The 13,454-nt window shown below is 42.2% G+C and overlaps 1 protein-coding gene across 1 annotated transcript; it reads left to right on the top strand.

The window, feature by feature from the left end:
- Window positions 1-4,861: 4,861 nt before the first annotated feature.
- SLC25A6 (solute carrier family 25 member 6) lies at window positions 4,862-9,841 on the top strand. The gene is made up of 4 exons (XM_070943409.1): window positions 4,862-5,075; window positions 6,849-7,335; window positions 8,096-8,236; window positions 9,211-9,841. Exons 1-4 carry the CDS (start codon window positions 4,965-4,967, stop codon window positions 9,366-9,368), a joined length of 897 nt encoding a protein of 298 aa, XP_070799510.1. The 5' UTR covers window positions 4,862-4,964; the 3' UTR covers window positions 9,369-9,841.
- Window positions 9,842-13,454: the final 3,613 nt, after the last annotated feature.

Genomic DNA, 13,454 nt, shown 5'->3' with positions numbered 1-13,454 from the left:
GGAGGAGAAGAGAGGCCTTCATCCCTGCAGGCTAAAGGGTCAGTTACTCTCATAACTACTGTTAGTTATCAAAGGGAAGATAGCTTCCTAGAGATAAGCTGCCAATCAGTGGGACTCCTGGACTCTGGGGTGAGTGAGGGTGAGTTTGGGTTAGATTTAGGTTGGGGGTGAGGGCGAGAGGGTGAGGGACAGGCTGAAGGGGAGGGTGAGAGGGTCAGGATCAGGGGAGGGGGATGGGAGAAAGAGATGGTAAAAAAAGAATGGGGAGGGGAGGGGGAAAGGAAGATGGGGAAAGGGAGGGGAGGGGAGGGGCAAAGAGAAAGACATTACAAAAATGTCTTTCTGGAAAAGATCACGTTAGGCTTTCTATTTGCCTCCCCCATTTTAGCGGCCTGAATGTGAATGGCTGATCTCCAAATGGCATGAACTTGCTGTGCCCCACAAACCAGCCTCCCCCTTGGGGCTTCTGGGTGGCTCTCTCTCGGCCTCCCCCACCTATCATGGACATTGCAGAGAAAACCCGGAGGTTGGAGGGGGCTGGAGCCCAAGGTGAAACAAGCTAAGTGCCCATCAGTCTGTCCCCCTGCCATGTGCAAAGCCCCTTCGTCTGCCGCCCTTCCTCGCCCCCCACCCACCTGGGCAGCTCCTTCACTAGCCCCTGCAGCTTTGAGAGCAGCTAGAGGTGCCATGCCTGCTGCTGAGCCAGATGGTCTCTGCCCAAGCCTCCTCCTCTGGCAGAGTTCCAGCCCGCTTCACCCTCTGTGAAGGCAAAGGCAGCCCCAAAGCACACCATGGATGGCAGGGTTTAGGGCCAGGGTATTTGCGAGACCGCCTGCTGCTACCGATAACCTCCCACCGGCCAATACGCTCTCACAGAGAGGGCCTCCTCGGGGTGCCGTCGGTCAGGCAATGTCGGCTGGCGGCCCCCAGGGGGCGAGCCTTCTCTGTGGGGGCACCCGCCCTGTGGAACGAGCTGCCTCCTGGAATACGATTGATCCCGGACCTCCGGACCTTCCGTAAAGCCCTGAAGACGTTTTTATTTCATCAAGCCGGCCTAGCCTAAATGGTTTTTAATTGGGATTTTAAATTTTATGGATTTGGGGTTTTAAATTGGGTAGCCAATGATTTAATTCTTTTAATTATCTTAACTTTTGCATTTGTATGTTTTTTAATTTTGGCTGTTCACCGCCCTGAGTCCCTTCTGGGAGAAGGGCGATATACAAATTAAATAAATAAATAAATAAATAAATAAATAAAGGGCTGCGGAGGGGGGCGCGGGGTGCATGGTGGCTTCTCATGTGATCCTGTGGATGCCCCTCCCCTTACACCACAGGAGCCAAGATGGAAGGGGGGATTCCTCCGCCTTGTGGGGCTCACTGAGCAGGAGCCACCCAGTGCTTTCTCCTCTTAGCTGCTGTCCCTCCAGTGCCCAGCCAGGGGGTGGCCAGGGTCTCCTCCGGCGATTTCCAGCTTGCATTTCAATTGATGCGACCTAAACCTTCACTTCACAGCCATGTCCTGTTTGTTGCTGGCTTGGATTTCATTATGCTTATATGCATGCAAAATCACATCCCCCTCTTCCCCTCCCTCCACCCCCACCCCAGTCCGGACAGCCCCTCCTGTTCAATGAGCACTCGGAAGAGTTGCATCTGAACCTCCATTCTCATGCTCCCCAACCTGCTCCAGCCATAGCCTCAGGGTTCCCCAGCAGCCACCCCCTCCTCGCCAGCTCTCCACCTGGGTGGCCAGCCTACCCCTCCAGCCGCTACCCCGTGATTCTCATGCTCCCCTGCCTGCTCCACGCCTGGCAGCAGCAGCCATTCCAGCCACTGCCTTGGGGCTGTCAAGTAGCCACAGCACGCCCCACTTCACCCTCTCCTCGAGCAGGGGGATGCCACCACTGCCAGACACGTAGCAGGCAGGGGAGCACGAGAATCATGGGGCAGTGGCCAGAGAGGCGGGACGGCCACCCAGGTGGAGGGCTGGTGCGGTGGGGGCAGAGAGGAGGGGGAAGCCGCGGGTCTACCATCTCTTGGGGGGAGCAGGCTGCTGACATCAGCAGCAGTGGCGGCTGCATTCCTGATCTACAAAGAAGGGGAAGCGGTGTGGGCTGAGGGGCAGGTGATGGATGAGGCAATGCTGGCCCGTTTCCTACATGCCTTCTGGAATAGTATGGGCCAGGCCAAAGCGACACGGGCCGGCCACTTACAATTTCCAGGACGGCCGTGCGGGCTGAATCTGATGTCGTGGGCTGTAGCTAGCCTGCAGGCCTTGAGTTTGACACCCCTGGCTTATATGATGTATAATCTAGAAAAAGCATATAGTTTGTCTATATCTATATCTATCTATCTATCTATATGTATATATATGTGTATGTATGTATGTGTGTATATATATATATATATATGTATATATACACACACACATACATATTTTCTGAGGTTTTTGTGGGTGTTTGTATGTAGGTCTTTGGTTATTCGGGTTTTCTCCCGCGTAAAATTGGAAGTGTCTTGGCGACGTTTCGACGAAGTCTCATTCGTCATCTTCAGGCTGCTGTTTTCGGCTTGGTGCTTCTAGCAGCAATGTGTGATCGCAGCTGTTTCTTCCTTTTAACTGCTAGTGGGGGTGTGAACCCCCACTAGCAGTTAAACATAGAAAAGCGACAGCTCCGACCTCGCAACACACCCATAGCTTCTAAACTAAACAAGAGCCTGAAGACAGGGTTGTGAGCCTGTCAAAACGTTGCTAGAAAGAAAAACTTTTAAGATACTGGTAGGATTTTAGCTAAGGTTTTAAAGGACCTTGCAAAGTGCTCTGTAAGGATTTTTGGAAGATTTTAAGCTAGGATTTTAACCAGAATTTTAAACATTTTAACTAACTTATTTAACATGACGCAGGAAAACCCCTGAGATTTTAATTTTTTGCATATACACACCCGCGAAAACTTAAGACACACACACATATATAGTTACAAAACAATTAGAAGATCAAGAATCAAACTTATTAGAAGAAAGAAGTCTTCTCAGATGTTTCCAATGTTTAATTTTTCAGCATGTATGTAACTCAAATAAAAGGAAATAAAAATTAACATTTAGTCAATAATACATGAAAATTTGTGTCCCTTAACAACCCTATTCTGTAATCTAGCCACTTGGTAAGATCAGTTACAACACCAAAGGAAGCATCACAATATTAAGTACCAATGAGCCAAATTTCAGTTAGAAAAATTATACTCGGTGACTAAAGGCTTGGTTGTGATTAGTGCAAAAAATAATAAAATCAAGAAATCATTGTGATTGAGTATAGGTAGTCATTGACTTACAACAATTTGTTTAATGATTATTTGAACTTACAAAGGCACTGAAAAAGATGACTGTTGAATTATCCCCATGGTGACATCATCAAAATTCAGATCCTTGGCAACTGGCTTATATTTATGATGGTTGCAGTGTCCCAGAGTCATATGTTCTCTTTTTGCAACCTGACAAGCCAAGTCAATGGGGAAGCCAGATTCACTTAACTGTGTTACCAACAACAACAGCAGTGATTTACTTAACAACTGTAGCAAGAAAGATCATAAAATGGGGCAAAACTCACTTAACAACTGTTTTACTTAGCACCAGAAACTGGTTGAAAGTCAAGGATCATTTACAGTTAATTCTATCAAGAATTTTACCTTGGTAGACAATTTTCAGCAAATTTCAATATGTGGTCTTACAAAAAGAAAGCAGTGAGTTGCAAAAAGTTATTACCATTTGTCTTAATTACCTATTTCTTTTTATTTTCAGGCCTTGACATCTGTTTTCAACGGGTGAATACTTATTTTAAATTCAGGGTATACTATCATTCCTCTTTCAAGGCAAAGTTAAAGATGAAACTATGTTATGGTTTCAATAAATGTAAGACTTTGTTAAACATTGGGACTGGGACTCCCTTCTACTTCTTTAGCAAAACTTTGGTGTTCCTCCAGCTCCAAAATTCTTTTAGAAGAAATTCCGGATTAATTTTATTCACCCAAGGCTACCTCTTGGTAGGGGGACATAGTACTATATTAATTCAACCTATGGCTCTTCTGAACTCTGCATTAATAAGATAGCACGGGAGAAAGAGAAGGAAAATAAGATAAATAAGTATGAGGTCTGTAAATATTCCTGAATGTTTTAACTGTCCCAGTTGATGGAGGAAACCCAATTCACTATCAGAGTAGAAACATATCTATGTAGCAACTAATAGCTACAAGGTAAAAAGAAAATATCCTAATATTTGCAAGTTTATAATGGACTGCAGGGGCTCACAAGCAGTACTGTAACATTGTAATACTCAGTTCCTTTATTATTTGAAAGTCTTTTTTTAGGTATAAACGTGGGCACTAAATGGTAACAGCAGCAACCTAAGGATCAACTCAGTAACCGACTCCAATCGAACGGATCATAGTGAAACGGTTAGCGGGATAATCTTTCGAATCTGTTTCGATCATAGTCACGGGATATCAAAGGCTGACCTGGAAGCAAACCCGAATGCATCCAATGTACCTTTAAAAATAAAGGTTAGCCGCCGCCACCCGAACTGCCGCAGCAGAAGGCAACCTTCTGGAGCCGCTTCCCCCGAGGGCCGCAATCTTAGCTGGGGGGGAAAGGCGTCTTGACTTGCCTTCCACGTGGCTCCACATCCTCGGCTTCCTCCCATTCAAAGGCACCTTAGCGGGAAGGGAGAGAGCGAGGAAGGCCTCGTGGGGAGCAGGAGGGACCGAAGGGAAACGCAGCCGTCCGGCGCAGCCCGCCTCTCTTCGTCGGGCCTGCCAATGGCGCCCAGCGGGCGGAGCTTCCCGAGCCGGCCATTTAGCTCCCGAGCAGAGGCAGCCCTTCCCTTTCGGTGTCTTGCGCTGCGGCCGCAACGACAGAGCGCCCCGTTCCCCAGCCCCTCCCTTCGGTACCACCCGGCGGCTCCGATCTACTCCTGCAGCCATGACAGAGCAGGCCATCTCCTTCGCCAAGGACTTCCTCGCGGGCGGCATCGCGGCGGCCATCAGCAAAACGGCGGTGGCTCCCATTGAGCGAGTCAAACTCTTGCTTCAGGTCAGGCCCGCCGAGCACGTGGCGGGGGGGGGAGGAGGGGAGAAGCTCTAGGGAGGGGGGAACCTCCGTCCCTCCACCGCCCTCGGCTATGGAGATGAGGGGGACGGAGCGGCTCTGCTGTAGGGACAACGGAGGCACCGCTCGCTCCGCGTGGCGGCCGCTCCAGGGCGCTGTCAAACCGGCTCCCTTCCTGGAGACTTTGAATCGCGTGACCGGAGGAGGTAGCCGGGACGGGTGGAAGGCGGGTAGCGGGATCCAGGGGGTGGGGTGGGGGAGGGCGTCGACTCGCATCCGTATCCGTCCCCTGCTCGGTTTCCCGCTGGGTTTCCTTTGAGTCGGAAGAAAGGGCGGGAACAAGAGAGAGAGAGAGAGAGAGAGAGAGAGGTCGAACGAAGTAGGAACCGGCCGCCATTTTTCTTCCGGCGACGTGTCTTTGATTGACAGGACGGCGGACGTATAGGTCCCTAGTAGACGAGGAGAGGATGCGGTGGGGCTTTCTCCTCTTCCCGCTTATTTCTCGCGTGACTTGGCAGAAACGCAAGGCTCTGCGGAGTCGGCGAGAGGAGTGACGTTTCTAATACGGCGGTTGGATTAGCCCCGCCCCTTCGCTACTTAGACGCTGGTTTCGTTGTCTGCTGGACTCCGCCTTGTATTTTTAAATGCTGTTTCTTCCCGGTTAGGACAGCAGAGTACGTCTCTGAGCCATAGAGACGAAGTTACTACTATCCCCTTTTGCAGGCCATGCTTTTTTCTTATTTACCAAACCCACACATCGTTCCATGCAGTTTATCACTTACTCTGAATTTATTGAGTCAATTTATATGGCTGCATATTCACCAGGCGAATATGAACTGCTTCCAAGGGATTAAAACGTCAAATACGAATGAAAAAGGATAAAATAATAATAAAAATATTCTCGAGTGTTTTTGCAACCTGCATTAACAGGAGAGCTATAAATTCCTAGACTTTAGAAAGGTATATGAGTTTTGTTCAAAATTGTGTAGGTTTTGAAGTCAGGTAAATTTATATAGATGGCTTTTTAAAACTCATACGGAGGAATGTGTAGATGAATTTTAAGGTGGTTGAACTTTTGTATGCAAAAACTGTCCAGATACGTTTATACCATTTCTAGTTTATGTCCTGTCTTGAAAAACGCTGACAGTATCAATAACAATGGACTAAGTAGATCAATGGTTTCAAGGCAGCTTACTATGTGTTACTACAAAGTTGCAAAGTTTATGGTTACTACGAAGACAATAAAATGTAATAATGATAGTTTTCCCAAGCAGCAGTACTTCCCTACACTCATAATGCTCCTACCCTGACCTTTTAGATTCTTGTTTTTATGTACACCTTCTGTCTTAATATTGTCAGTCTTTTCTCATACATACACACACACTTAAAGCTTTTTAATTGACTGTACACCATCCTTATTGTCTATGATTGTGATAAGGTTTGGTTTGGTTTGATTAAATGTTAGATGGGAATAACTTTCCATCTTTGTTCATAGTTGACCATTATAGATTTGAGGAAAGCTTATCTGTTCCCATTATTTTCCAAGGGAGTGTCTTTAAAAATCTTACTTTTGATAAAAAGTTCAAATTCTGCATTTTTATATTGTGAACACAGTAGATATTCATTTAAGGTTGTATATAGTCCTTTTAATATTATTTATAATGTGTATACAGATCACACTATCATAAATGTAATTTCATGTGATGCTTCAGGAAAAAAAAATACATCTAATTTAGAGTTATAAAACTTTTCTTACAGGTGCAACATGCAAGTAAGCAGATTGCTGCTGATAAACATTACAAAGGAATCATTGATTGTGTAGTCCGCATTCCCAAAGAGCAGGGAATGTTGTCCTTCTGGCGTGGAAATTTTGCCAATGTTATTAGATACTTCCCAACGCAGGCACTCAACTTTGCCTTCAAGGATAAGTATAAGCAAGTGTTTTTAGGAGGAGTAGACAAACATACACAGTTCTGGAAATATTTTGCTGGTAACCTGGCCTCAGGTGGTGCAGCTGGAGCTACCTCCCTCTGCTTTGTTTATCCTTTGGATTTTGCGAGAACTCGGCTGGCAGCTGATGTTGGAAAAGCTGGTGCTGACAGAGAATTCACAGGTCTCGGAGATTGTCTCGTCAAAATCTTCAGGTCTGATGGCCTGCGTGGCTTATATCAAGGCTTCAATGTCTCTGTTCAGGGCATAATCATCTATAGAGCTGCTTATTTTGGAATCTATGATACAGCAAAAGGTAAGTAAAATATTCAGGCTGATCTTGACAAATAACCTAGCATACCCTTTTGAAATGTTGTTTCTGATTGGTAAAGATTATAGTCGCTGGATTCAATTGCTAAAATATGGTCAATTCTGTGGTATAATGTTTGGAAACACATTTTAAATTTCAGTGGGCTAAAATATAGAAATGAAGGAAAGGTGACTTGATATCTAATCAAAAACAATTTTCAAAATCTTGAGGGTGGCATCCACTCAAAATAGTTTATTATTTTGATACTGATTCTATGACACCCCCCCCCCAGACATACAATTCAAAAATAAGATAAATAAAAACAGTTAAAATATTCTGTTGAACTGAGGAAACCCTGGGGTTCTCTGAATTTGGTTGTTTGCAGACATTTCATTACTCGACTGTGTAACATAATCAGTACTTATTAATGGTATTGACAATGTTACCGAGTTGAATAATGAAGCATCTTCAAACAAACAAGTTTAGGGGGCACCAAGGACTCCACAGTTTAACCATATTCTCTTCTATATTTTATTAAGGCTAAAAAATGTCTTGTTATCTTTCCTTAAAGTGGAAAGAATAAGACTAAACATAGTTTTACTATTACCACTAGCTGTAATTGATGTGGGATGATCACCTGCTTATTAAACACTCATCCTGTTGTAAATAAGGTAATTGATATTATTGATTTTATTTTACATACCTTTGGACACTCTTAAATGATGCTTCCAAATCTTATTTTCATGAGAGTTTTGTTATATTATAGGTATGTTGCCAGATCCTAAGAATACTCATATTGTGATAAGCTGGATGATTGCACAAACAGTGACTGCAGTAGCTGGCGTGGTCTCCTATCCCTTTGACACAGTGCGACGTCGAATGATGATGCAGTCTGGGCGTAAAGCAGGTAAATAGAACTTGCTTATAAACTTTGAAGCAGGGTGGGGTGCTTTTTTTTCCAATCGATGCATTGTGTGATCTGTTTAAATATAAAGCCTTGCAACCTCATTCACAGTTAATGTTACTGATTAAGACTTAAGTATGTATTAAGTCATTCAGTGCTACCAGCTTGACAGAATCATGTCTTCAGTTGAATTGCACTACAGATATGCTGCATTCTGGTAAATGGAATTGTACTTCTGGTCCACTATTTACCTGTATCCCTTAAATAAATATTGCCTAACTGAGAGATTTCTCCCCCACAACCTCCTTGTTCTGACCCAGCTCCCCAAACACAACACACCCTCTGACATGAACTCAAAAGGTTCTTTTATTAGGAATGCCGACAGCCCTGGCAAAAAGTTTCTCTTGCAGGCTAACAAGTCCGGTCGGCCAGATGATGAATAGTTGTCTGTCACACCTATTCATCTCCGCCCCCTGCCTTTTATCCCCAGTGCTAGGTGGGGCCTCACCAGCAGTGGTGGCTGTTCCTTGCCCAGGATCGGCCCATGGCTTTCCACTGCTCTCCTCTTCTCTGCCTCCTGTGCAGCAATGTGTCAGGCACTGGATACAGCTGTTCCTCCTCTTCCTCATCAGTTACCACCAGACCTGTGGGCTGTTGACTCCCCATCTGAGGGCTGACGGATGGCCCAGGCTCTGCCTCTGTCTCTCTCTCTGCCAGCTCCATTCCCTCTTCCCCCTCGGAGCTCCCAGGTTGCCCTGATGCTGACCCTGACTCCCACGCCACCGCCTCCTCTGATTCGGCTCCGGGAAGGGCCTGCGGCCAACAGGCTACAACACTTTTATAATAAATGAATGTAACAGAACTATTTGGTGGGTGTATTATTGAAACTATGAATTCTGGATAGCTTCCTTAATTCTTGTGATCTTGCTATGTTTGTGCCTAAGTAATTCAAAAGAATCAATTTATTTTCCCCACAGCTGACATTATGTACTCTGGAACAATTGACTGTTGGAAGAAGATTGCAAAAGATGAAGGTGGAAAGGCTTTCTTCAAAGGCGCATGGTCCAATGTTCTTCGAGGCATGGGTGGTGCATTTGTGCTTGTGTTGTATGATGAGTTCAAGAAAGTCATTTAAACAAAATTTTATTAGAAATGTAACTTAAATTGACAGATCATGTAGAATAACTTGCCATTATGGACCACTGACTTAAAAAAAATTCCTACTCAGTCTTATTTATCGGGGCCAGATCATGTTTAAGTAGGACTAGAAACTGCCTTCAGTGAACTGATGTACATTATACAGGCATCAGAACAGACAGTCCAATTCATTGGATTTGTCTTGTATTTGGTGTTGGTTATAGTAGCTACAGTTCAGGGTCCAAGGAAGCTGATCTGCTTTTGTCTGAAGATCAGCTAAAAGTTTCAAGTCCTGTCTTAAAAGGACCATAAAAATCATGTTTTGAAAAATGAAAAATATTCATTTAGCCAATCTTGTTTTTCCACTTGTACTTAAGCACTATGTACTGTTTTTGCACAGCTGAACATCTAGCATTTGTGTTCTCCAATTTGGGGCATTCTGTGAAAAAATAAACATAATTATGTGTCGAATTTATGACTACTACATCTTGAGTTTTAGGGCCAGCCTCACTATGCAATAAAATGTGGTTTACTGATCTCAGATGGCATTTATGCATGTGCATATCCATCTGCACAAAAAGGGGGAGTGGGATAAAGTAAGGAAAGAACAAGTACAGGGAGACATTTTAAAATGCTGTCCTGTGGTGTGTGTTGGGGGAGAGTACTGTAGTTGGATTCTTGGACATAATCACTAGATTTAAAGGTTCTTTAAATAAGATATGCTTGTATAGGCCTTCAGAAGTTTTCATCATGCTTTTATAAAAATGGTAAAATGGTTTGAAATAGGAACACATTGTGAATATGGAGAAAACAGCTTGAAAACAGTAATGCAATAGTTACACAGTATGATATAGGGATGCTAATAATTATAGATCACCTCTAAGAATAAGTAGAAAGCTATGGGGAAAATATCATGTACATGCTTTGTAAAGTAGCACATGTATGTGGCATTAGATGAAACAGTTGTATGGGTCTTTAATTATTTGAAGAAAGATATCTTACTCATGTTCCCACATGGCATTTGTATACTTTTACACTGTACTATTAAAAACAAGTAGCTAATAGAAGTGTTCATATTGGTATTGATGTTTAGAGTATTGAATAATATGACATCAGAGAAAATTAGAATTTTCTACTAATTTAGATTAGGTTTAAAGGATGATGGGACAATGAGCGAATTTGACTTTCCAGCTCCAGAATTTGCAAAAAAAATAAATAAAAAAAAAATGAGAGACATATTGCATCAGATTATCTAGTATTATCTAGTATTATTTTGAATGAAGGCCAAATGTTCTTTGTTTTGTTTTGTGTATTTAGCCTATATGCTTGTGGATAAGCCCATCTACAAATAAGCCAAACCCAATTTAGAGGTGTGTTTTGGGACCCAAAATAATTACTGTATACAATATTTAATTGGTAATTATCAGAAAAAAGTTATGACCATTAAACTGTGATATGTAACAAAATTAAAAGTGAAAATGGACCTGGAAAATTGTATTAAAAACTGGCCAAAAGTCCTCTGCGGACATTGACAGATAAACACACTGACAATCTGTTGTTGCAACTACAGTAGTTTTCATTCCAGAATTATATAATGATGCCTTGCAATGCCTTCATAATGTATCCTTGGTGTCCAATTGGTAAGTAAAGTCATGAACAGTTTTGAGTTTCAGTCAAAAATGTGATAGTAGACTTTGTTGGGCAATATATTGAAATGTATCTCCATTAAGGCAAATTGGCAGCTGATTTTTACTAAATGTTTTAAATATTAAGTACTTTTTTTGCTATTGAAAAGTAAAAAGTCATATCTTAAACTGGTCTTTGTTGATTTACAAAAACAAGATATATAACTTCATCTCAAAAGTTATTAAATATATCTAGTTAAGAAGGAGGTTATTGATCTTGGAAGGGGAGGGGCTACATCAAGGTTGGCATTATTTTCTTTGGCAAAACAAAATCCCAAAGCACAGGTGCCTTGCAGGACATTATGTGAGGAATACTCTAATTGAGTTCTGGAGGAAAATTAAGGGTAAATTTTACTCTTCAATCCCCTCTTGGCTGGTCCCACTCGAAGCTATAACATATAGGCCTCTATATAACAAAGAAAATCACCTCCCTTACCGGGAACTTTTGGACCCCCATGGTAGTCTGAAATCAAGAAATGAGTTGGAGTTGCAGGGAAGACAACTGGATTGGTGGGCTTATGCCCAAATTTGCTCGAAATTTAAAAAAGATAGGGAACAAGATGGTATTAATTTGAATCAGCATGATCTGGACAATATCATTCTAGGAAAAGAGGACAAAATGTTATCAAGGATATATAAACTTTTAATAGACTATTGGATAGGGGATGAAATAGTTAAAGACTCTGATTGCCTGGGGGAGAAATATTGGCTATCCAATTGATATGACAAAATGGGAAGAAATCTGGCTTAAACATATGAAATTCCTGTGGGCAACATCATACAAAGAAAATGTGTACAAGATGCTGTATAGATGGCACCTTCCACCTGCTCGTCTTTCTAAAATGTATTCAAATCTCTCACCAAACTGTTGGAAGTGTGGGGAGATTGGCACCTATTTCCACATGTGGTGGACCTGCTCCAGGACAACTGAATTCTGGAAAATTATACAGGCATGGATCATGGAAATCACAGGTTATAACCTAATTCTGAAACCAGAGTACTATCTACTGAACATCAGGCCAGACAACATAGGCACAAATATATGGTGTCTGTGTATTTATCACCACGTCAGCAAGAATATGTTTCGCCCAACATTGGAAGGGGAAAGACCTGTCGGCTGAAGATTTGATTTTGGAGAAAATTTTGGATTATGCGGAAGCCGACAGACTGACTAAAGCATTGAGAGATCAAAAGGACTCCGTATATTTCCAATGTTGGGACAAATGGTACATTTGGTTGAACAACACACCCAAAAAGTCAAGTATAACCAGGATTATGTTTAATATATGTTAAATCTGACTGAAGCCTACATACCGTAGAAAGTGTAAATATCATGTAAAGTTCCTGTCGCGATCATTTGACTATTTCTTTTTTTTGATGTATTGTTTTAAATATATATATTTAGTGCAAAATGACTGCTGACATAAGCCTGATGATGGCAGATGGGATTCTGCTGAAACGTCGCTTCTACCCTTTTAGGGATATATCCACAATTACACGGGAAGAAACCCGAAATATTAACTATACAACTCCATCATATAAAAGTGTAGTCAGGGGGCTCTGAAAAGTTCAATAAAACCAAGAAAAAAGCAGCCAAAAATGTTAATTTGAAAAGGGTGCAGGAGGAATCCCAGACTGTCAGTCTATCACACATGCATATAGAAACAGACCTGGGTTGTATCTTCCTAATTTTCTGCAATAAAATTATTTACCTAATTATGTGTTTGTTTGGGATTGTGATGGTAGCAGGAAGCTCTGATAGTCATGGTTTTGGAGTCTCAACTGATCTTTCAAATATTTAATGTGGAGCTTGAAAGTTGCAATAGTATCAGTATTAAATAACACATTTTTAAATAAATTGTCAATAATAGTCTAGAATATAAATAAATTCAATAGGTCAATTTATTGCTTAAACAAGTTAACCCATTATGTGAGTCTTTGATGTCTAAATGGGTCAACATCTCGCATGATAATTTCAAGATGTAAGGGGTCTTTGGTCCCCTCTGAGTTAAGATTTCTTGCAGACATTACTCACTAGGTAATATCAGTGCTATTAAGAGAGGTTTTTGCTTTAACTCCTCACTGAGGAGAGCAAATTCCACTCCTAACTAGCACTGATGATGTTACCTAGTTTGGGTAATGAAACGTTTGCAAGAAAACAACTAAGCTCAGAGAATACCTAGGACCCCTCATTTCAACCTTGAGCTACAAATATTCTTTATTGGTTTTCAAGATGTATCTTGTAGTATTAAATGAAGGAACAGAAAACAATGATAAACAATCATTTATCAACAGTTCAAACATCCCAAGCATTCTACAATTCATAAGGCTGTGTCTTGAAATGAGCATACATGTTTTCTGTCTTCAGCATAATTTTCAATGTTAAAACATTGAAAATG

Source organism: Pituophis catenifer, unplaced genomic scaffold, assembly GCF_029215685.1.
Source record: "Pituophis catenifer annectens isolate HBS135680 unplaced genomic scaffold, rPitCat1.0.hap2 SCAF_4, whole genome shotgun sequence".
Classification (NCBI taxonomy): domain Eukaryota; kingdom Metazoa; phylum Chordata; class Lepidosauria; order Squamata; family Colubridae; genus Pituophis; species Pituophis catenifer.
This window is presented reverse-complemented; position numbering and strand designations above follow the sequence as displayed.

What these genes read in the sequence shown, in the direction of transcription:
- SLC25A6 (XM_070943409.1), top strand. Translation starts at nt 4,965, where the DNA reads ATGACAGAGCAGGCCATCTCCTTCGCCAAGGACTTCCTCGCGGGCGGC. An exon ending in GAGTCAAACTCTTGCTTCAG is followed by an intron (nt 5,076 to 6,848) that starts GTCAGGCCCGCC and finishes CTTTTCTTACAG; the next exon opens with GTGCAACATGCAAGTAAGCA. An exon ending in AATCTATGATACAGCAAAAG is followed by an intron (nt 7,336 to 8,095) that starts GTAAGTAAAATA and finishes GTTATATTATAG; the next exon opens with GTATGTTGCCAGATCCTAAG.